At 45.5% G+C, this 22,226-nt stretch overlaps 1 protein-coding gene across 2 annotated transcripts; it reads right to left on the bottom strand.

The window, feature by feature from the left end:
- Positions 1-4,817: 4,817 nt before the first annotated feature.
- Positions 4,818-19,805, bottom strand: gabrd (gamma-aminobutyric acid type A receptor subunit delta). 2 transcript variants are annotated; one of them, XM_030364357.1, is made up of 9 exons: positions 19,296-19,805; positions 13,398-13,513; positions 12,017-12,084; positions 11,373-11,593; positions 10,131-10,213; positions 9,085-9,222; positions 8,365-8,520; positions 7,914-8,125; positions 4,818-6,415 (listed from the first exon to the last, which is right to left on the bottom strand). In XM_030364357.1, exons 1-9 carry the CDS (start codon positions 19,361-19,363, stop codon positions 6,083-6,085), a joined length of 1,395 nt encoding a protein of 464 aa, XP_030220217.1. In that variant the 5' UTR covers positions 19,364-19,805; the 3' UTR covers positions 4,818-6,082. The 2 variants fall into 2 exon arrangements, with proteins under 2 accessions (XP_030220217.1, XP_030220225.1); XM_030364365.1 differs by lacking the exon at positions 13,398-13,513.
- Between the last annotated feature and the right edge of the window lie 2,421 nt (positions 19,806-22,226).

Genomic DNA, 22,226 nt, shown 5'->3' with positions numbered 1-22,226 from the left:
TAACTGAGTAACTGACTGAGGGAGTGAGGGGGGGGGGAGTGAATGAGTGCGTTATAAGCAGAGAGTAAGTGTGAATGAGTGAGTAAAATGGCAGAGAGTGAGTGAGAGAATGAGTGAGTGGGGGAGCCAAGGAGGGTGTGAATGTGAGCGAACAGTGAGTGAGTGAATTAGATGATATAGGGTTCGGAATTTAAAACATAAGCGTACTGAAAAAAACACAGTTGCATTTCAGGGGAAGGGATTGGTTTTGGCAGAGAGAACAGAGAGAAACGTAGTTCTGGTCTTAAAGACAGCCTTACAGTAGAGTGGTCCAATTTTCTGATAATGTAAGTACTAACGTTAGGTGCCATGAATACGAAAGCCGGCATCTTTACAAAGCCAGGCCTTTTATTATCTTACTGCAGAAGTAGCACCATCTTTCGTGAAATGTGTTATTGAGCTCGATTTTTTTTTTTAGGAGTGGTTCAAATTAAAGTCAAGGTATATCACTTGCCCGTAAATAATAATTGACACTAATGGGAACCAATCAGAAGAGGGCAATTACATTGTCAGTGTTCAGTGCCCTTCCTGTGGTTTCATTGCTCGTGTTGCTGAAGGGAATACCACTGGTCCAAGACGTGACTCAGCAAGCCGTGCGTTGCTTTATTTATTACAACACGACCACGAAAGGGAACTGCACGGCATGCTAACTGATTAAATGAACTCATCAACGGCCTAATTGTTCTATGACTCCTGCTTCCCCCAGTTTGTGGATTCATTAGCTGGGGATGGCGAGAAGAAGAGGACGAAGACGCTCCCTCCTGAGTCAGGAACCCCACTTTGTGAGGGGCTCGTGCATCACGACCGCACATCGCAATGACCCGGCCTCCATTTATGAAGCATAGGAGCATTGCAATGTTAGTTTTTGTATTGGTAGCCAGGTTTTTTTGTACATGTTGAGTTAAGGAATTAATGGTGAAATTATTTGTCATGATAGGAGGATGTTGTGTTTGAACGTCCACTGAGAATTTCAGGTGAGACGTGGCAAAACAAAGTTGCAACTGCCACCTGCGTTTTTTTCACTCAAACTCACACACACAACCGATATTTTCTAATATAAGAGATTACGCTTCGGCAACATCAACTTCTTTACCGCAAAAATATTGCGGTGAAGTTGAGCAAATAATGTTATTTTTCTAAATCCTGGACCAATGATGTGAATGGTCCAACTTTTCCACACAATCTCCTCAACACTCTCCCCACATAACTCTGGTTCTGTCTCAGAACCAGACTAGATGTTTCAGACTTCAATTTATGAACACTCGACTGACGCATTACTGTCTCATCCTAGAACACATAAGAAGCTTGACTGTTCCCCTTTCATGAGTTCCCCTGGGTAAGCTAGACCAGGCTGTGTTTTATTACTCTCTAATGTAATACCAGGAGCTTGCTGAATCTGTGTGTGCTGACATTGACTGTAGTAAGACTCTTATGATCTCATACCTTTTGTTGTAGAAATTATTATATTTTTGTTACTTAATTGGCAGTGTCTTTTCCCTCGACTTTGTTTATTGCTAAATGTTATGTATTTCAGGAACTGTGAAAAGACATTCCTTAAATTATCCACACTGAAAAATGTCTTTCTTCTATATTTCATGATTGCCTGAAGTATGTACTGGAAATTGGACGACCTTAAGAAATGAACCAACCAAACTAATTAATAACTGGGGACAGGTAATTAGGGAAAGTCTAGTAACTTGTGAGGAATCGCAGATATCTGGAGAAAAGTGTCAACCATATGATGTTATAAAATATAGAGCTGTTCGCTGAGAATTAGGTAAGAAGGATAGTTCACTGCTCAATTCAGCTTTGGAAGGAATGGTAGTCAATACATCTTCTTTAAAAACGGCCTATGAAATACCATGGAAACAATGTCACCCCTAATTAATTAAATGCTCACGGCACTTATTATTATAGTTGCTAGGATATTAGGAAAAATAATCCGTCAAGGTATATTTATTACCCAAGTCACTAAGTTGATTTATAAGGTATATATAAAAAAAAACGTTTAAAATATGATTAATTTGAATATAAGGTTATCCACAGACATTTCTTCCGATTAGATAATTTTTCTATTATTCTCTGCTTCTATTGGGCTTTTGTTTTAAGTCCAAATGTTGCTAACAGGCTAACGCATGTCCAAGTGAATCACAAATAATCTCTTTTTAATAAGACTGTTATCAGCAGGCAGTTAAACTAAATAGAAATGTATTTTATTAGAAATCACAACGTGGTTGTGGGGCATAAACAACAGGCCTAGTAGTTTAATCAAATGCAAGTGATTCAACATTGAGTTAACGTTGCTATGGCAACAGTAACTTAATGTTGAATAATTAACAAGCCAGACTCTGTTCTAGGACAACGGCACCAGTGAATTCAAAACTTTACGTCACACCCAGTTTAATCTATGAAATTCATACTTTACTATAACATAGATCGAGAACAAATAAACGATAGGGCAAACAACATCAGTTGACAGAATCATTTATTAAAATAACCATAATAATCCTAAAAATGATAATTTGGGGGAGTGATTAACGGGGTATTTTCAGTGGATGTCTGGAAAAAAAGTTCCTTCCTCGAATGTGTCGGCTCAGCTCTTTAGTGACAGAGTCGTTCGTTAACATATCGGGATAGACGCACACACACCCTGCACTAGAAAGACTGGAACTGAATGAGATAAAGTGGTTTCCTCTGTAGAAAGACACTGCTTGGCTCCAGGCAGCCGTCACCTCTCTGGTTGTAGTCCTTTGCCCGCATTTGATCAGTGGTCATGCCCTGTGTGTGTGTGTGTGTGTGTGTGTGTGTGTGTGTGTGTGTGTGTGTGTGTGTGTGTGTGTGTGTGTGTGTGTGTGTGTGTGTGTGTGTGTGTGTGTGTGTGTGTGTGTGTGTGTGTGGGGGGGGGGGGGGGGTTGAGCACGGGTGTGTGTGCGCGGCTGTGTGTGTGCGTTTTGGTGTGCATCCATCTGTGAGCACGCATGTGCATGAATTCATTGCGGAGGAAGTGGAAACACGAAAAAAGGAAAAACTAAATAGAGATTTGAGTTGACCATCGACCTGAAGAGGGTTGAGCCTTCCAGCGTGTGGATGTTGAACCGGGGCTTGAGTGTGTATCCATCCCTGAGTCCTCATTCAGGAGGTGAGGCGATAGAGAGAGGTAGCGCCTCCTATGGGGACCGCCTCACCCCCCTGCTCCCCCCCCTCCCTCCTTCATGAGGATGTCACCTCTCCTGGAGCAGACCAAAGCTATCTGCCTGAGAGAGGAGGAGGAGGAGGAGGAGGAAGAGGTGGAGCAGCCCTGGTGCGGGTCCAGAAACTCAGCTTTATCCTCCACCACCCCCACTCCATCCAACCACCCACCATCTCCGTCCACCAGCACCACCTCCTTCCACCACCGCCACCACCCTTCCTCTTTCCCCTGAATTCTGCTTCCCGGTTGGACCCAGATAAGGAGCTTGGCCAGGCTTGGCGTCGGCTCACAGATAAAACACACAGAGAGGGGCTGAGGAGGGGCAAGGCATGTCCCAGAGGGATGGGGGGCACAGAGTGACCAGGCTGCCACTAATCTTCTAGAGCAACCGATTCTTCAACTTCTGTTCAACGGGGCCAATATCCGCCTGTCCTTCTGGGCTCTCAACTACAACCACAGTCTCAGAGAACTCTGAGCACAAGGAGATCACTGATTTGGGTGTGCTCAGAGTTTTGTGGAGTGTTCTGTGCGTTTCCAAAGCCACGACCCGCCTTAAGCTTTTCGCATCAATTCCTGCTCCATTTTCCTGTGTGCCTTTTAAAAACAATGATTCTATTTTTTGGGGGGGGGGTTGTGATTAAAATACAAAGCGAAATTCACTGTGTTTGTGCTTCGGGCTTTGGAGTACATATTTAGTTGTGTTTGCATGTCTAACGCTTACCTCTGTCTTAGAATAAAACATGCACATAGTATTTATCAAACCTTTTATACAAAGTGAGGTAGAGAGATCTTTTGGTTTCACACTCAAAGTGCACTTAACTATAAGGTTCTTCGTATCCTTGTCTCTGACAAACTGAAAATAATGAGCCCATCTTGCAACTGTGGAGTCCGACTCTGCTGCTGCTGTCATCTTCTCCTCTAGCAGTAAGACGAAGTAAAAATTTGCGCTGGGTTTTTTCTCCTCTGCGAATCTCGCGGTGTTTGCGAATTTGTATAAAAACAACACACCAGTTAATTTTGGGTTTAAAATGCATTGTAACGCGCATTACTGAGATTTGTACAGAGTAAAATATTTAAAAAAAAATTGTTGTAATGCCTTACATTACCGCGTTACAGCAAAAAGTAATACATTACAGTAATCACATTCCTTTTATAATGCGTTACTCCCAACACTGAAAGTGACATAAAACGTGCATGAATGAAAATTTTACAAATAAATGAAAATATTATTGTGAAGAAGTCCAGGCCCAACGGGTTCTGCTTGCAGTTATTGATATCCGATAATTTTAACATTAGCTGTGTCCTTTAATCAAAGAAACCTTAATCATTTACATGTATCTAAATGCCTAATAGTGTTTCAGAATCCAATAGCAATCCTGCAGGCATTTATGTAAGCTTTGGGGTTTAGCGCAGCTTCTTAATGTGCAGTTGTTCCAATATTGATTTGAGCAGCCTCATTTGGAATTCGCTTTGGGTAAAACCATCTAGCAAAAACGAACTAAATGTAAATCCTGGCATCCAGAGAGATTTTTTCAGAGAGAGAGAGTGAGAGAGAAAGAGAGCGAGAAACAAACACACACACACAAGGTAGTGGTAGAAGTATTTTAATGGTCAGCAAACAGGCAGAACTGGCCAAGGGAAGACACTGTTCTGCATCCAAAACGAAGAACAGAAAAACTGTAAAAATGAGATAGATTAAAGAATGATAGGGCTGGGGGGGGGGCACAGGCATGCAGAGTTGTAACCTCATTGTGCCACTTTTATTTTTGAAGGACGACTAAAGTAGTGTGCGTGAGGCCAAGGGAAGTGAGGATGGGGCCGGCGGCCATGACGGTTCTGAAAGCCACTATTGAAAGTAAGTCGAGCCAAACTGGAGTCTAACGAAGCTTTGAAAAAAGTTGTGTGACTCGTCACTGGGTTGGTGTGCGTGTATCACAAATACACACACCGATCTTGCATATATGTGGTGTATATATGTGCATATTTATGAGGAGCTGAAGCAGAGAGTGTCTCTCCCAGAGTCCGTGTTGTGGGGTTAGTAGTGTTCGATGTAGCGGTGGGTGCCACCTGAGTGGCGTGCAGCAGTTAAGAGTCAGGCCGGTGGGCCGCGGTTGCCGTGCGTGTCGTAGCTAAGGAACACAACGATGACTTGCAGGAGAAGTCTAGACGGTCGAAGTTCAGTAGGTCTGGAGCCCATTAGGTCGGAGTATCCACCAGGGGGGCTGGGCTGGGCAGGACCACCCCACCCGAACCCATGGCCCCCTACTGCCCTTTTTCTATTGCACAATATCATCCATCGTGCGTTTCAGTGTTGGAGTGCGTCTGACCTAACAAAGTGTGGTTAATCAGAGGAGGGAACCAGTCTCGCTGTCTGTCTGCTTCCTCCCGAGGCCTGGACCTCTGTCCTTGTATCTACGCAGCCTCCCCCCTTCCACTGTTCCCTCTCTCTCTCTCCCTCCCTCCATCCCTCCCTCCCTCCATCCCTCCCTCCCTCGATGTGCAGCCACTGACAAGAGAGACCACCACGGAGCATCTCTCTCTCCCCCTCTCTCTATCTCTCTCTCTCTCCCTCCATCCCTCCCTCCCTCGATGTGCAGCCACTGACAAGAGAGACCACCACGGAGCATCTCTCTCTCCCCCTCTCTCTATCTCTCTCTCTCTCCCTCCCTCCATCCCTCCTTCTGTGTGCAGCCACTGACAAGAGAGACCACCACGGAGCATCTCTCTCTCCCCCTCTCTCTATCTCTCTCTCTCTCCCTCCCTCCATCCCTCCTTCTGTGTGCAGCCACTGACAAGAGAGACCACCACGGAGCATCTCTCTCCCTCTCTCCCCCCTCTCTCTCTCTCGCCGCCTCACATGGTGTAGGCCACCCAGTAGATCACGTTGACCACGGCGAAGGTGAAGGGGAAGACGGCGCGGGCGTAGATGTCGATGGTGTCCGCGTCGATGGGCTTGCAGACGCACTTGCCGCAGCACTTATTGTCCTCCTCGCACTCCTCCGGCTGCCGGGACCGCCTCCTCCTCTGGGGCTCGGCGTCCTCCCCGCCCCCGCCGCCCTCCATGGGGCTGTCGGTGCCCGGGCGCTGGCTGCGGCCGTGGCGGTTGGAGATCAGGACCCCCTGGTTCATGCCGGTGACAGACAGGGAGAACAGGACCATGGCCTGCTTGCCGTTCTTCACGATGGACTAAGGGGGGGGGGGGGGAGGGAGGGGGGGAGGAAGGGAGGGACAAACAGAGGGAGGGAGGGAAAAACGGAGGGAGGGAGGGAGGGACAAACAGAGGGAGGGAGGGACAAACAGAGGGAGGGAGGGAGGGGGGAAGGAGGGACAAACAGAAGAGGGGAGGGACACATGGAGGGAGGGAGAGACAAACAGAGGGAGGGAGGGACAAACAGAGGGAGGGAGGGAGGGATAAAACAGAGGGAGGGAGACAGGGAGGGAGGGACAAACATAAGGAGGGAGGGAGGGACAAACAGAGGGAGGGAGGGATAAAACAGAGGGAGGGAGGGAGGGACAAACATAGGGCGGGTGGGAGGGACAAACAGAGGGAGGGAGGGAGGGAGGGACAAACAGAGGGAGGGAGGGAGGGTGGGACAAACATAGGGAGGGAGGGACAAACAGGGAGGGAGGGAGGGAGGGTGGGAGGGACAAACAGAGGGAGGGAGGGACAAACAGGGAGGGAGGGAGGGTGGGTGGGTGGGACAAACAGAGGGTGGGAGGGAGTTAGGGACAGAGGGATGGAGGGAGGTACAGAGACGGAGGGAGAGACAAAAACGGAGACAGAAGGAGGGAGGGAGGAAGGGAGGGAGTGAAATAGGGAGGGAGGGAGGGACAAACAGAGACAGAGGGAGGGGCAAACAGAGATGGAGGAAGGGAGGGAGTGACAGAGGGAGGGAGGGAGAGAAGGAGGGAGGGACAAACAGACAGAGGGAGGGGCAAACAGAGATGGAGGAAGGGAGGGAGAGAAGGAGGGAGAAACAAACAAACAGAGAAAGGGAGCAGGGGAGGGACATGCAGAGACAGAGACACTCAAGTCAGGTCAATCCGACTGTGTCCAGCTCTTAATCACCGTTGCAGGGCTTCACGGGTGCTCATTATGCCATCATTTGGGTGACAAGGAAAAGCTCAGGGGAAGAAGCCTTGAGAATTAACATAGCAGAAAGATCCCTCCTTTCAGAGATGTTTAGGAGTACTCTGCTTCACTGGTTATCCCATTTGATCGCTTTAAATACAACGATGTGCAGAACACATACTGGGCAAGTGGTATTTACTGGCATGGTTGGTTGCTGGACACCCGAGTTATATTCCTATTATTAAGAAAATAGATAATAGACAAGATACGCACGTATGCAAGTGAAGCTGTGGCTCTAAATCCAATTTTCAGTGGTATACCAAAGGGAATATAAGCAGGGGATAATTCTTTCCAAACAAGCTTTACATGTCCAGTGCATGCATGTCTGTTTTCTTCAAGATAAATATTTGCATTTTTATGCTTTATTATAGAGTTAGATAGAGAGGAAGGTATGGTAGATAGAGGGGAGGACATGCAGCAAATGAACAGGGGAAGGATTCAAACCCGGGTGGCTGTGTTCAGGACTGTGCCTGTGTGGTACCCGCTCTAGCCACCGGGGCGCCCCCGCATGGGTGTTCTCTTGTTTCCCTGTTTTTCTGTGTTCCCCCTTACCTCAGAGCCCAGCTTGTTGGCCTTGCTCTTGGCCTTCTCCTTGAGTCTGTAGTCGGCGTTGTAGTGCGCGAAGGCGTACTCGATGAGTGCGGCGAACACGAACACGTAGCAGATCCAGAAGTACACGTCCAGCGCCTTGATGGCCGACGCCCGTGGCAGCGAGGAGCGTGCGCTCACCATCAGCGTTGTCATGGTGAGCACCGTGGTGATCCCTGCAAAATGTAAACATGTCAGCCCGATGGTAATCATGCTACCGTCAATCAGCCTAATGCTTATGTGCTATAGTGCTAATTGGGTGAATGCTAATGCTATTGCTAATTAGGGCCATGCTGATTAAATAATGCTGATTGGGAGTGAATGCTATATGTACCCAGGATAGTTAGCATTAGCGTTATCATTAGCTCACTAATTCATCAGATTCCACAAAGATGGAATAAAACAGAGCTGTTACCTAGTGACACCCTCGCAGGGACAGCTGTCTGGCTGATCCAGAAGGAGACCCAGGACATAGCCACCAACAGTATAGACGGCATGTACGACTGGATAATATAGACCCCTCGGTTGCGTCTGAGTTCAAAGCGAAGGCTGAGCCGTGGAAATCGCCCCGCTATGAAACAACAATAAATAATTAACAAATATTACAAAATTTGTCAGACACTCACATAGAATTATACTGTTAATATCCTTGAAGCTCTTCATGTATTTTACATCCAAACAAGCTAATTAACTTGGATTTATCCATAAATAGAAGATAAAACCTGAATCAAACGAATGTCTAAATAATTCATCATTCATCAGCGAAAATATTCGCAGACAAAAGAAGATAGTTTGACTGACAAAAAAATATGTAATGCCAACTGTATTTCCCGAAAATCCTTAGAATAACCAGTTAGCTGCTGGCTTGTGCCCTAAGTGGCCGGAGGAAACAAGACAGAACGGAGCACTGTACATCCCTTCACAACGCCTTAGCCTGATCCCGCCCGCCCCCTGCAGTAAGCCTCATACATATTATGCATCTGTCTCTGCAAAGGATATGATATATAGACCAAGGGAATAGACTTCTAAAGAGGACAATCACACTTCAAAAGGAATCTGCACTCATTCAACGGTTGAATGAGTACACACACACACACTTTTTGGGTACATTTAAGGGATCTTTTGGGGAGCTCACCGGATTTGAAGTTAAGCATTTCTGTGACAAAGCGGTAGTCCGTGATGGTGAACTGGGACAGTTCCAGTTTGTCCAGGCCGTGGATGTGTCTCTGGCTCTCTGACCAGTGGTAGACGATGTCTTCTGAGGAGTAGCCGTCTTGAGAGACACACACACACACACACACACACACACACACACACACACACACACACACACACACACACACATACACACACACACACCAAGTCAGACAGCAGGACAGAAAACAACACTTTTAATTGGGCAGATGTGACAAATGGCTGTGCCCAGGGTATTGATCACAACACAGCGGTGTTTTCTGAGTCTCAAAGCTCTTTTAACCAGACTCCTCTGACTCCTCTCTCTCTTACTAAGGTGCCTCGCTTCGACGAGACCCTGCATTGATTCATTTAAACGTTGTAAATCCTGAACCAGCTAAACGGCCAAAATACACGTGAAGCGATAGGGTTGGGGTTCACGTGTTCTATTCTCGTTTGTCTTCCTTAGTTTTGACATATTAGTGTGTAGTGTCGAGCAGCCAGATAGGATGGCAGCAGAAGACTGAAGCAGAAAGAGCCTTTATTTGTGTACGTAACTAGTGACTGGCGTCCAAAAGAGAACGACAAACAGACGAGAAAGATAAAGCCATGAAGAGTCCTGTAGAAGACACTTTGATGTAGCAAACCTTGATTGTGTTTCTTGTTTTTGCCTTTTTTGGTACTACTCTTGTATGCAAAGCCACTTTGTCTTATTTTTGCGACTGCAATGTGTGCGGGGCCAACTGATTAATGGATGTTTGTTGTTTCTGCGGGCGAGATTTAATTGATGAAAGGAAACATCTATGCAAATAAAGTTAAGCAAAAACAGCAAAACATCCTGCTTGCATTGTTGTCTTACAACAAGTGACTATGAACAGACAGAATAAATCAGAAACATAGAACAGGAAGAGAAAGATGTAGCCATGAATAGTGAAACTTTCCTGTTACATTAGTGTGGTACTTCAGTGACTATCAACCGATAGAAGTGGAGAAGTGGGGCGGACTCACAGCTCTCGAGGTCCAGCATGCACTCCTGTTCGTCCATGGGGTACTTGGTCAGGTCCATGTCACAGGCCACCGTCGACGTAATGCTGGGGAGGGAGAACCTTAGGATCACGCTAACTGTGATGTGTGGTCCTTTTTATCTTAAAGGTGCTGGAGGTAAGATTAAAGAGCGGATGATTTGAGTGTAATTGATTCAAAATGTCTCCCAGCTGAGGCTTCTTGGGTTTGATGCTCAACGAAGAGGATTTGCTGTATACGGTCTTTTAATGTGGTGGTTTGATCATTGAGCTCCACTCTGGAAATAAGCGTTTCAAGTGCTGACCTCCACCAGGATGTTTTATGTTTTGTAACCCCAAGTCAAATTAAATCACGTCAATGTCAGCACTCTACCTTTATACACACGGCCTACCTGGTCCGAACTCACATGAATGTCGAAAGAAACACTACTGTACTGCTATCAGAACTGAGAAACGACAACGTCAACAGAATACAAGTCAACCTCAATGAATAACAATGTGCACCCTCCTCCCTCTCCAGCCCCACAAGCCTCTCTCTCTCTCACTCTCTCTCTCTCTCTCTCTCTCTCTCTCTCTCTCTCTCTCTCTCTCTCTCTCTCTCTCTCTCTCTCTCTCTCTCTCTCTCTCTCTCTCTCTCTCTCTCTCTCTCTCTCTCTCTCTCCGCCTCTCTCTCTGTCTGTCTTTATCTCTCTCCCTCCTCTCCCTCTTTCTCCTTCCTCTTCCCCTTCCTCCCTTCCTCCCAATATGTCTCCCTCTCTCTCCCCTCTCCCCCGTCAATCTCTCCCTCTGTCCTCCTATCTCTCTCTAGCTCTCTCTCTCTCTCTCTCTCTCTCTCTCTCTCTCTCTCTCTCTCTCTCTCTCTCTCTCTCTCTCTCTCTCTCTCTCTCCCTTTCTCCAGCTCTCCATCCCACTGTCCCTCCCCCCTGTCTCCCTTCCTTCTCTCCCTCTCTCTCCATCTCTCTTTCTCTCTCTCTCCCTCCACCCCCCCCCCCCCTCTCTCCCTCCCTCCCTTCTCCACCCCCCTGCCCTATCCACCCACCCCTCCCCCCTCTCTCCCTCCTTCCCCCTCTCCACCCCCCCCCCCCCTCTCCCTCCCCCCCCCTCTCTCTCTCCCTCCCCCACCTCCCCCCCCCCCCCCCCCCCCCCCCCCCCCCCCCCCCCCACCCCCCTCTCTCTCTCCCTCCCCACCCCCCCCCCGCCCCCTCCAGCCCAGCGGGGGGGTGCCCACCGGCTACTGTAGAGGATGACCCCGTCAGGCTGCAGGCGGATCAGCTTGTTCTCCACGGTGACGTCGTGGAACCAGGCCGACTTGGCGTTGACGATGAAGGTGTCGGGGAGCCACAGCTTGTCCACGAAGCGGCTGTCCAGCCCCAGCGTCTTGTTGGTGTGGTTGTAGGCCAGCCGGTCGTCCCGCCAGCTCTGCCGCAGGAACACCGTCATGGTGTAGTCCTGCCGGAGGTGGTGGAGGGGGAGAGGGTGAGGGGTAGGACAAGGTGGGAGTGTTTGTACACACACACACACACACACACACACACACACACACACACACACACACACACACACACACACACACACACACACACACACAGCCACTCTCAGGGTCACAACATGCAGGACATTGGGAAAGGGGAAACCTATTTTGTTTTTTTGGTTAAGATCTTACCCGCCAAAATAATCATAATAAATGTGAAATACTGAGCTGATGAGTTGCAAGGTCTAAGAAAGGCCAACATTATTCAGCATCAAATCATTATCTTGCGATTCAGCAAATAATATATCGGTGTCCTTAAGAGGGTCTTTTCAGGGTGAAGCGTTCCTGTGCTAAACTTCCAACGACACACTGTGTGGAAACACCGACGCGGGGTACTTTACCATGTTGGCCTCTGAGATGTGGTCAATGCTGGCCACCTCAATAGCCATGGCCACATTCACCGGTGGGCCTGCAGAGAGAGGAGTGAGACAAACAGCACCAGCCCCTATCCCCCTCCCCCCAAAAGCATGTGATGTTCTCCCGATGTGGGACTCTAACTTACAACCCCAAGGTGCTCAAGAGCCACTTTCGAGATTGTAATCAACTAAGTTGACCATGCTAAGCTAGCGAGGGTGGTGGCAGCATTGCAATCACAGATAAAAACAGGAGCTCTAGCATCTAATGGACTGGCCACAGTGCATTCCAACACAATGGGTGTTGTTTTAATGATGTGCAGTAGGCCTTGTGATTAGCATGGGTTTGCCTCGGATGCTGGATGTTGGAGCATGTCTGACGCGGCGCAGAAAGGCTATTTCTACATGGACATTAAAGAATCACACACCGTTCGACCGTTTATCCCATAACCACTCCTTCTCCAAAGAGGGCTTTTTTGGACGCTTTAAGTGCCAGCTAATTTACGACGGCAGATTGATTCAGAGTCAAGGTCGATGGCACCGACTCGAGAGCGTGTCAAGGCACCATAACTCATGGTTCTCTCTCTCTCTCTCGTTCTGGCGGCAAGCTACTGCTACGCTTTGGCAGAGAACCATTTTTCAAAATAAAAGTTAAAGAGGAGACATTTAATTCACTTGGAGGAATAATTCACAAACAACTAGTGATTATTCAGGTGAAACAATTATGTGATATAGGTCGAAAGGGGGAACTGCCCAAACATTTCTGTGTGATTCTCTATTGGCCATTAATACCCCTGTTGGGGTGCTAACTGTTATATTATCATTGACACTGATGTTGCTACCTTACCACGGCCACATTAATAATGCGGGAACACAAAAAGAAAACCACACAATGCATCGCAAGGGGATGGGATGTGTGTGACGGCGTGTTTCGCGGCGAGATGTTTTGAGAGTGACGATGGTGGGGTCAGCCTTTTCAACCTGGTGCTCAGCTGAGTTAAGCTGTGAGATTGAGAAATCTAACACTGTGGACATTGGATGTCTCACATTTGGCTGCCATTCTTAGCAAAGTCTCCAGCAGGTCCCCATGAGAGTCTTAACCCCCCTTACGACCCCGATAGGGTACTCTCTCCACACATGAACTCTGTCTCTCTCGCTCTCTCATTCAAGTCTTGTTTTTGTAAATTTTTCATCAGAAAAAAAAAGGATTAAGCTTGTGTTGTCAACACGGTTTACATATCAAGACTCTCAAACTGGACTTTAGTTTTTCCACGGGCCTGCGGAGTACTTGAGTTATGCTAAGGATGGCCGTAAATGTGACGGCGTTGAAATGCAATCCAGTGCCACGAGCCGTAGATCTCATACTCACCTCCTATCCCAGGGCGAAAATTTCTCGCATAGCCCTTCATTAATTCATCCAGGTTAGGCAACCAGGATATTTCAATGCCTGAACCTACATAGTCCCCAATGTCATTCAGCATGGCCCTATAGGGGGGAACACACACACACACAGGCACCTTGAGCTGTCTGCCGACCACAGGAAGAGACTGAAGAAGGTGAGTAAGAATACACAGTGATTCAGTCACTTAGACAGTATAAAAGTGGCATTGAACTTGGTCTTCAACAACACAATTGGATTGTGGCATGTAACATACGTTTCAAGTTCTAACATATGACAAAATTATATTTTTGAGGGGGAATCTGTGAAATATGCAGGCCTACATATATTGGCAAAATCCAGAGACCTTAAACATTGCGTAATGCTTTAACCTATCTAAACATCATGAACCCATGGGAACCTTAATAGTGCCTATGAAGAAAATCCTCTGACCACTAGGGGACAGCAGTTCACCCTAAAATGATGCGCCAGATAAAGATGAGCACATAAGAGTTGACTGGAATGCAGTCGGGAGGAGAAGTAAATTCTGCAGCAGTTTCTTGGATAGAATAGCTTCTAAACCTGTGAGGAATGGCTTGTTATAATGATGAATATGCTTTTATTAACTTATAATTGGGGTTTGTACAGCATACATCTCATAACAACCACAACAAGTCATAAATTAACAATGAGAATGATAAGGTAGAAACAGAACAATGGAACAATTTAATATCTACACATCTTTCTGGTATATCTATGGCTAACAGTGATAGTATCTTCACATCTGGATTGAATAGACTACTTAGAACAGCTACTTCATATTCTAAATGTATAAAGTTCAACTTATAAATGTACGACAGCACATTACTACTACCATTAATACCATTAGTAGCCTTCTACTTCAACAAAAACAACTTCTACTACATTATCATATAAGATTGCTTCTATGCACTACAATATTGCTAATAATAATTATGAAATTTCCCATTTAAAATAAGCTGTTTATGGCAAGGCTTATTTTTAGTCAGTGAATTGTTACAATTTTGTACTGAATTTCTAGTGGCATGTCGGAGCTCTCTGGAATTTTGGAAGTAACATGAATAATTTAATTCATTTGAATTGCTTATGTAAATTGCGGTTTGCCCCTTCTCTGTTTTAGTTTTCCAAATAGGAGTAGATTTTCATTGAAATGAGCTTATTATGCATTCACTAGACACTGCCAAAAAACGGCCTAATGAAAAACATGTTGTTAAACACAACCAAATTGGTTCTAATAATGGAGGTTTCTACTCTGCATCCTGATTAAAGTGGGCACCTTCGTGTTTCCTAACCCAGTCTAAGTCACACTTCTGCTCCTTTGGATCATTCATCTTCATTAGTTCCATCTCTGGAGACCCATATTTGCGATAATGTCCCACGTTTACCAACCAGTATAAACAAGCAGGCCGAAGCAAAGACACACAGAACCACAGAATCCGGCCGGAGCTCATTGGCGTTTTACTTTGAAATCAATTTGCATTTGGGTTATTCAGTAAGCACTTCCTGTTGTCTCTCCTCCTGAGAAAGTTCATTAAATGTGAGAGCACACACGCACACTGACACACCGACACTGACACACACCCCCCCCCACACACCCCCCCCCACACACACACACACACACATTAACATTAACATAAATTAATTATACTGCGAGTTAAAGAATTTTAAGATGGACATTTAAAATTGGCAGGGAAATGGTAATTCATTCCAACTGAGGCAATATAAATAATGTAATTATTGTAAATATAATTGTTCAATTGTATTCATTTTTCTCTTATTTGTATTTAGATCATTTGTCTTCTCCTGTTTTTTTGTTGTTGCTACCTTTATCCCCTTTCTGTGTTTAATAAAGTGCTATCTTAAAACTCAGACTGTCAAATTAGACTGTCAGCACCTTAAGAAACACCTTTTCTTCCCCACCAGTAAAGGACCACAAATAAGTAGCTATGGAGAAACTCGTCTTCCATCAGTCACTTCCACAAATTCCTCCGTTAGAACCTCAACGGACTTTGTGGTTGTATTTGAAACGTTTTTGGTGAGGACTACTTAAACAGTCTGTTTGGGGACCCCTGAAGCTGTCTTTGTGGGGACCTTTAAAACAGTCTTTAATGTATTTTGAAACAGTCTTTGTAATGTATTTTTAAACAGTCTTTGTGGGGACTTTTGAAACAGTCTTTGTATTGCCTTTTGAATGAGTGTGTTGACCTCTGAAACAGTCTTTGCAAAGCCTTTTGAAACAGTCTGCGTGGGGACTTTTGAAACAGTCTTTATAATGCCTCTTGAAACAGTCTGCGTGGGGACTTTTGAAACAGTCTTTATAATGCCTCTTGAAACAGTCTGCGTGGGGACTTTTGAAACTGTCTTTTTAATGCCTCTTTGAAACAGTCTGCGTGGGGACTTTTGAAACAGTCTTTATAATGCCTTTTGAAACAGTCTGCGTGGGGACTTTTGAAACAGTCTTTATAATGCCTCTTGAAACAGTCTGCGTGGGGACTTTTGAAACAGTCTTTATAATGCCTCTTGAAACAGTCTGCGTGGGGACTTTTGAAACAGTCTTTATAATGCCTCTTGAAACAGTCTGCGTGGGGACTTTTGAAACTGTCTTTTTAATGCCTCTTTGAAACAGTCTGCGTGGGGACTTTTGAAACAGTCTTTATAATGCCTTTTGAAACAGTCTGCGTGGGGACTTTTGAAACAGTCTTTATAATGCCTCTTGAAACAGTCTGCGTGGGGACTTTTGAAACAGTCTTTATAATGCCTCTTGAAACAGTCTTGGCTGCTGCCTGCACAGTCAGCCAGACGGCCTTGTCTCTCCAGTCACAGCGAGAGTAGATAAACATCAGGTGGCGTTCAGGTGTGCCATCCCTTGGTGGAACAAACCACTGACTCAGCCACTCACGCATATTAGGCCGGGGGCCGTGTATCGCCTGGAGCAGCGTTTCAGAGACAAATGGGGAACCAGAGACAAAATGTCTGAGAATATCTTGGATCAAACCAGCAAATAGACTGATCCTAAATCATTTATTTCTTAGTATGTATACAATACCCTTAGTTTTAAAGTATAGGTTAGTAGGTAATGTTTCGCGATTACACTTTATAAAGTTGCATACCGTTTTTAACCATGTGGTATGAAAGATATTCATTAGCACAAACATAATTATTATTGTCTAATATTTCAGACGTGATATTTTGAAACAGTTCAGGGCTTATTTTGTCTTCATAACACATTTTTACTTTGAAAATAGATATCACAGAATGAATAAATGTCATCACATTTCCCACTGGATATCACGATGACAAGCAGATAACACGTTTGCAGTTTTTGCAACCAACGGCAGGTAATTTGCTGAAAGTAGACTAGCACTGCTTAATGTGTTTCTAACTGACCTTGACAATGACACAACTATTTGGGATGAGTTCCTATTGAAGTAAATGGTACGGAGGAACAAGGGTAGCACTTTGTGCCCCACTGGAAGGGTCCATCGCTAAGCCCTGTGCGTCTAACAGATAGGGCCGGCTGAATGGGAAAGTGTGGTAATTATATTCTGAGGTTTGGGGGAAAGTAAACTCACAAGCAAAGTACAAAAAGAGACAGTTGCAGTGTGTGTGTGTGTGTGTGTGTGTGTGTGTGTGTGTGTGTGTGTGTGTGTGTGTGTGTGTTTGTGTGACCTGAAATAATGTGTGTGTGTGTGTGTGTGTGTGTGTGTGTGTGTGTGTGTGTGTGTGTGTGTGTGTGTGTGTGTGTGTGTGTGTGTGTGTGTGTGTGTGTGTGTGTGTGTTTGTAGGGGTATTTTTCTTAAAGAATGATTAAAAAAATAAAGAAAACTGGTTAAAGTAGCTGATGCCTCCCTCCACAGAGAACCAGAGGATATGGATCCTCGCTATACACCATCCTGATCTGGTGAGTTCACATTCTGTTTCCCTCTGCAGAACAGTCTGTCCTGAATGCTGTTGAAAGCATTTTACACAAACTGATCGAAATGCACAGAATTTCGATGATAATAGATGTACCAAATCCTGCACAGAAGGCTGTGCCTATGAGGAGAATATGATTTTGTTTTTCTTCAAACCAGATTACGCAAGAGCGAGTGTTTTGAACAATGTCAGGCTGCAGCCATCTTTTGAAATCAATTAGTGCCCAGCTGAGGCAGGACTGAGATCGTGAATATTTGGACGGTCTCACAAGGTTACTGAGAACCCCCAAGAAGGCTTGTGATGAAACGTCTCGTTGGACTACATTACATGGCCCAAGATGTATCACTGAGAACAGCAGACTGCGTTTCTGACACAATATTGATGTCCATGTTGATATTCTGTGACTGGATGAGATGATATTTGTTTTCGGTATAATATTCATATTAGAAAACTGTCATAACACTTACACTCAACAGACACACTCCTAACATGAACCTGATGATGAAACAAACAATCATTCATTAGTCATTCAGCTTTGCCATATCACAATACGGTATTGCCTGACTGTATTGTGATATGACAAATCCAAGTCAATGTCATGGTATTATTTGAGGTCACATTATAATAATGTGATGTGCAATGTGAAATCAATACGTTGCCATGCGTGATTCAATCAAACCGTGACTAGGATATAAAGCTGAAATATATGAATATGAATATCAGAACTCAGGCATGATCAGTAACACAACTTTTGTAATCATGAAAAATGTCTTTATCTCATGGTCAGATTGAAGTTCCTAATGTACCTCAGAGGGCTGGTGGTAATGCGTGATCGGGACCAGCATCAACACTGAACTAAGTCGAGGTGAGTCACTCCCATCGCTTGGGTACACTATGTGGCACTGGGGGTTCAGTGATGACTGAAGAAGCACTTTATTACAACTGTAGCATGCAAAATAGTCATCTGCATTATGCGTGATTTTGTGTGTGTGTGTGTGTGTGTGTGTGCGAGTGTGTGCCTTTGTGTGTGAGATTTTGTGTGTGAGTGAGATTGTTTGCGTGTGTGCGCGTGTTTTCATGCACGAGAACGTGTGTGTGGTGTGTGTGCACTGCTGTTTTGTAAATGAGCCAATCAGAGATGGCTGCTACACATAGCATGCATGAGTTGAACTGGGACATCTGGAATGAGGTGTCGACTTAACATCCCAATGTCACTTTACTTCCACCCTCTTTTACGCACGAAAACACACACACACACACACACACACACACACACACACACACACACACACACACACACACACACACACACACACACACACACACACACACACACACACACACACACACACACACACACACACACACACACACACAAACCAAAACAACCAGCTCGGTTTATTATACTAAAAAAATATTTTGATTCATAACATAAACTGATCATATGTAGCGGGGCTATCCTGATTGTGTATGGGGGTTGGGACTGTCACACACAGGAAAATATGAGTGAAATAATTGAGTGACCTAATGCTAAGCTGAGATATTATGCGAATTGCTTTATTTGTATGTAACCTATCCAGGTTTATTTAATGACGTAACCGACTAGGGACACTACCACGGTTATATCTCTGTTATAATTCTAAATCCGTATCCATTTTGATTGTTTGAATAGGTCTGTTTATTGTCTAATGTTATCGGTCCTGCAAGGTGAGGTTATCACCAACACGCGACACGAGGCTCCGAGGTCACCTTACTTTACCGAGGCTTTGGAGAGAATAACATTTTAACGACGTAGGGCCATGTAGGCCAACACAAAAGCGTTACAACAATCCCTCACAGCTCACTTAATGCTTTACGCTAATAGGTGATAGGTATGGATCACGAGTAAGTGAAGCTTCACCTGTAAAGAAAGCACACGCGGTTATCACGTCTCACCTGGTGAAGATGTTTCCAGCGAACACGACCAGGGCGAGGCTCGACAGCAGAAAAGTTAGGGTCCCCATTCCCCCCGTACCTCTGCTTGCCAAAACTTTCCCCCGTATCGATATTGGCTCTCAGAAGCACATCGAAGGAGGAGAGGCGCACGCACGTTCACGTTCACCACAGCGTCTGCGCTCCCGGTAAACCGTAGCGCGGAGGAGCGGAAAGTAAACTGGAGCGACGACTCCTCTGACCCATGTTCCAATAGCGCTCTGCGCTCCGCGCGCGCCGACGCGCCTCGCTACTCCCCGGGTCCAGGCGCACTGCGAGGACAAGCAGACGGTGGAATCGGAGGGAAGAGGAGAGGGAAGTTGCTCCGACGGAACAATAGTTGTCTTATAAACGCAACTCACACTCGTTTGGATTCCCAGCATAGAGAGGAAAAGAGAGGAGAGAGAGAGAAAAGGGATGGTAGGGGAGAAAGAAAGAAAAGACAGAATGTGTTTGTGTTTGTGTGTGTGTGTGTGTGTGTGTGTGTGTGAGAGAGAAGTGGGGAGTGTGATAGTGTGTGAGATAGAGAATAGAGAGAGAGAGAGAGAGAGAGAGAGAGAGAGAGAGAGAGAGAGAGAGAGAGAGAGAGAGAGAGAGAGAGAGAGAGAGAGAGAGAGAGAGAGAGAGAGAGAGAGAGAGAGAGAGAGAGAGTGTGTGAGAGAGAGAGATCTAATCTCCCTATCTCCGGGTTGCCTGCTTTTGAGCAAATGTCAGAGTTAATCGCGTACACGCAGAGAGGACTCGTGCGACACCGCGGCTGGAGGACAATTGTATTATTATGTAAGGTTTTACATGTTGCGATCCTCGCCATTAACTTGAAAGGTATCTGCGCGTAATTTAATGACGTGGCCCAAAACAGGCTTCGATCCCACAACTTCAGAACATAAAACCATGTATCTGTTGTCTCCGATAGCAGTTTATATAAAGCTATAAAGTTAGTTGAGGAGGTTGTAACTTCTATGAACTATAGGCCTCATTAAAGAAAAGCTTGTTCTAATTTCCTATTAATTAGTGCTTCCCCGTCGTTTAAACCCCCCGAACCTCAACTGCGAGTGTGTGTGTGTGTGTGTGTGTGTGTGTGTGTGTGTGTGTGTGTGTGTGTGTGTGTGTGTGTGTGTGTGTGTGTGTGTGTGTGTGTGTGTGTGTGTGTGTGTGTGTGTGTGTGTGTGTGTGTGTGTGTGTGTGCCCGCGTGCGTGAGTGTTCTATACAGCAGCCAGTGGACCTGCTACTGCCTTTTCCCGCGGGAGGGAGGGAAGGAGGGCGGAAGTGACTCAGATCCAAACCCACCGTCTCTACCTCCCCCGGGACGTTCCGCTTGGATTTCGCGGTCCTTCGCAGTCCTTTGATATTAAGATTGAAGTAGCCTATTAAAAAAACACACGCCACCACGTAGGCCCACTGAATGGAAGATATGGCTTCCTCTACCCCCTCCCCTCCACCTCCCATGTTTTATCCACTCCGTGCTTGTCCACCCATCTATTTGCTATTTTCTCCTCCCATGGTGCCTTTCGCCTGTCCCATGCACAACGTCTTATATCACCGCTTCTCTCGTGCGCCGCGCGCTCTCCCACGACTATCCATCACTACTAACGCGTAATCCCCGGCGCCCACACACCACACGGCGCATGCGCACGTACATACGCGCGCGTACAGTAGATAGCTACAAACAGTATAGACAAGACACACACATGCGCACAGACACGCGCACACACGTGTACACACACATGCAAATACATATCGCAGGCATCAGCGCATGCACCCCACAACCTATCCACTTATGCCCCCCCCCCCACACACACACACACACACACACACACACACACACACACACACACACACACACACACACACACGCACACACACACACACACACACACACACACACACACACACACACACACACACACACGCACACGCACATACACGCACACACTCACACGCACCCCAACGAACATTGCAAATTGTAAAATGGAGAGGGGAAATACACACACAAATAGTCATGGCATACTAATTGCTTGTGATTAAAATAAAACAGAATGGAATATCTATTCCAAAAATGTAATCAAGCAGCTATTTTTATGACGAGTTTTACAAATGCTGGCACTAACCAGCCAATGAGCTCTTTAAACCTGTTTATGAAGCGGGTTTTCTTGTTGTTGGATTACACAATGATTAATTTAAATAGGTCATTCATGTTCTCAACTGACGGAGAAAGGGAAAGCATACGTAACATTTTTAAATAAAATGCCTAATTAGGGTATTTCTAATTACCAGTCTTCTTTTTCTTGTACATCAAACAATGGCATGATTCGATTGTCCATGATTTTGCGAAACTCCTAATCTTCTTTGAACGGCAGGAACATGCTGAGTCTGGCTTGATCTCTATCATTCTGAGGATGTTATCACTGTGTTCAATGCGGTGAACAATGTACCTGTTCGGGTTATTACCTTCATTCTGACTGGAATGGATGAATTGCAACTATAGCTTCTAGAGAAAAACTCCACTCATGCTTGAGTGAAGCTGGTGTATGAGCCCACAGCCAAATCCTCCGACTTGGATAACAAACAATATGTATAAATTAATAAATGAACTATAATTATATAATGCACGTGTTACGTTAGTGTATGATATAATATGCATATAGTTTGCATTTATTTATTTATAGCCCATGAGGGTTCCATAATGTTGTCCTTTTTTTTTTTTTTACAGAAATCACTGCTATAGCATGATTACACACATTATAATATTAATAAATTATACAAAGTATAGCAATGTCGGTTACTTATTTCATGATTTCAGTTCTCATTTGAAGCCAAATGTAGGGTAGCCTAGTTTGTCTCCGGGGTCACGTGGGGTGATGCCCGTCTCCATGGAAACATAAACATACAAATGG

This window comes from Gadus morhua, chromosome 1, assembly GCF_902167405.1.
Source record: "Gadus morhua chromosome 1, gadMor3.0, whole genome shotgun sequence".
Classification (NCBI taxonomy): Eukaryota; Metazoa; Chordata; class Actinopteri; order Gadiformes; family Gadidae; genus Gadus; species Gadus morhua.
This window is presented reverse-complemented; position numbering and strand designations above follow the sequence as displayed.

Bases quoted from the DNA above. Each gene is read 5' to 3' on its own strand.
- gabrd (XM_030364357.1), bottom strand. From the start codon at position 19,363: ATGGGGACCCTAACTTTTCTGCTGTCGAGCCTCGCCCTGGTCGTGTTC. The intron at 10,214-11,372 runs GTGGGCACCCCC...CTCCCTCCCCAG, and splicing joins GTCATCCTCTACAGTAGCCG to CATTACGTCGACGGTGGCCT. The intron at 6,416-7,913 runs GTAAGGGGGAAC...CCCCCCCCTTAG, and splicing joins CCAACAAGCTGGGCTCTGAG to TCCATCGTGAAGAACGGCAA.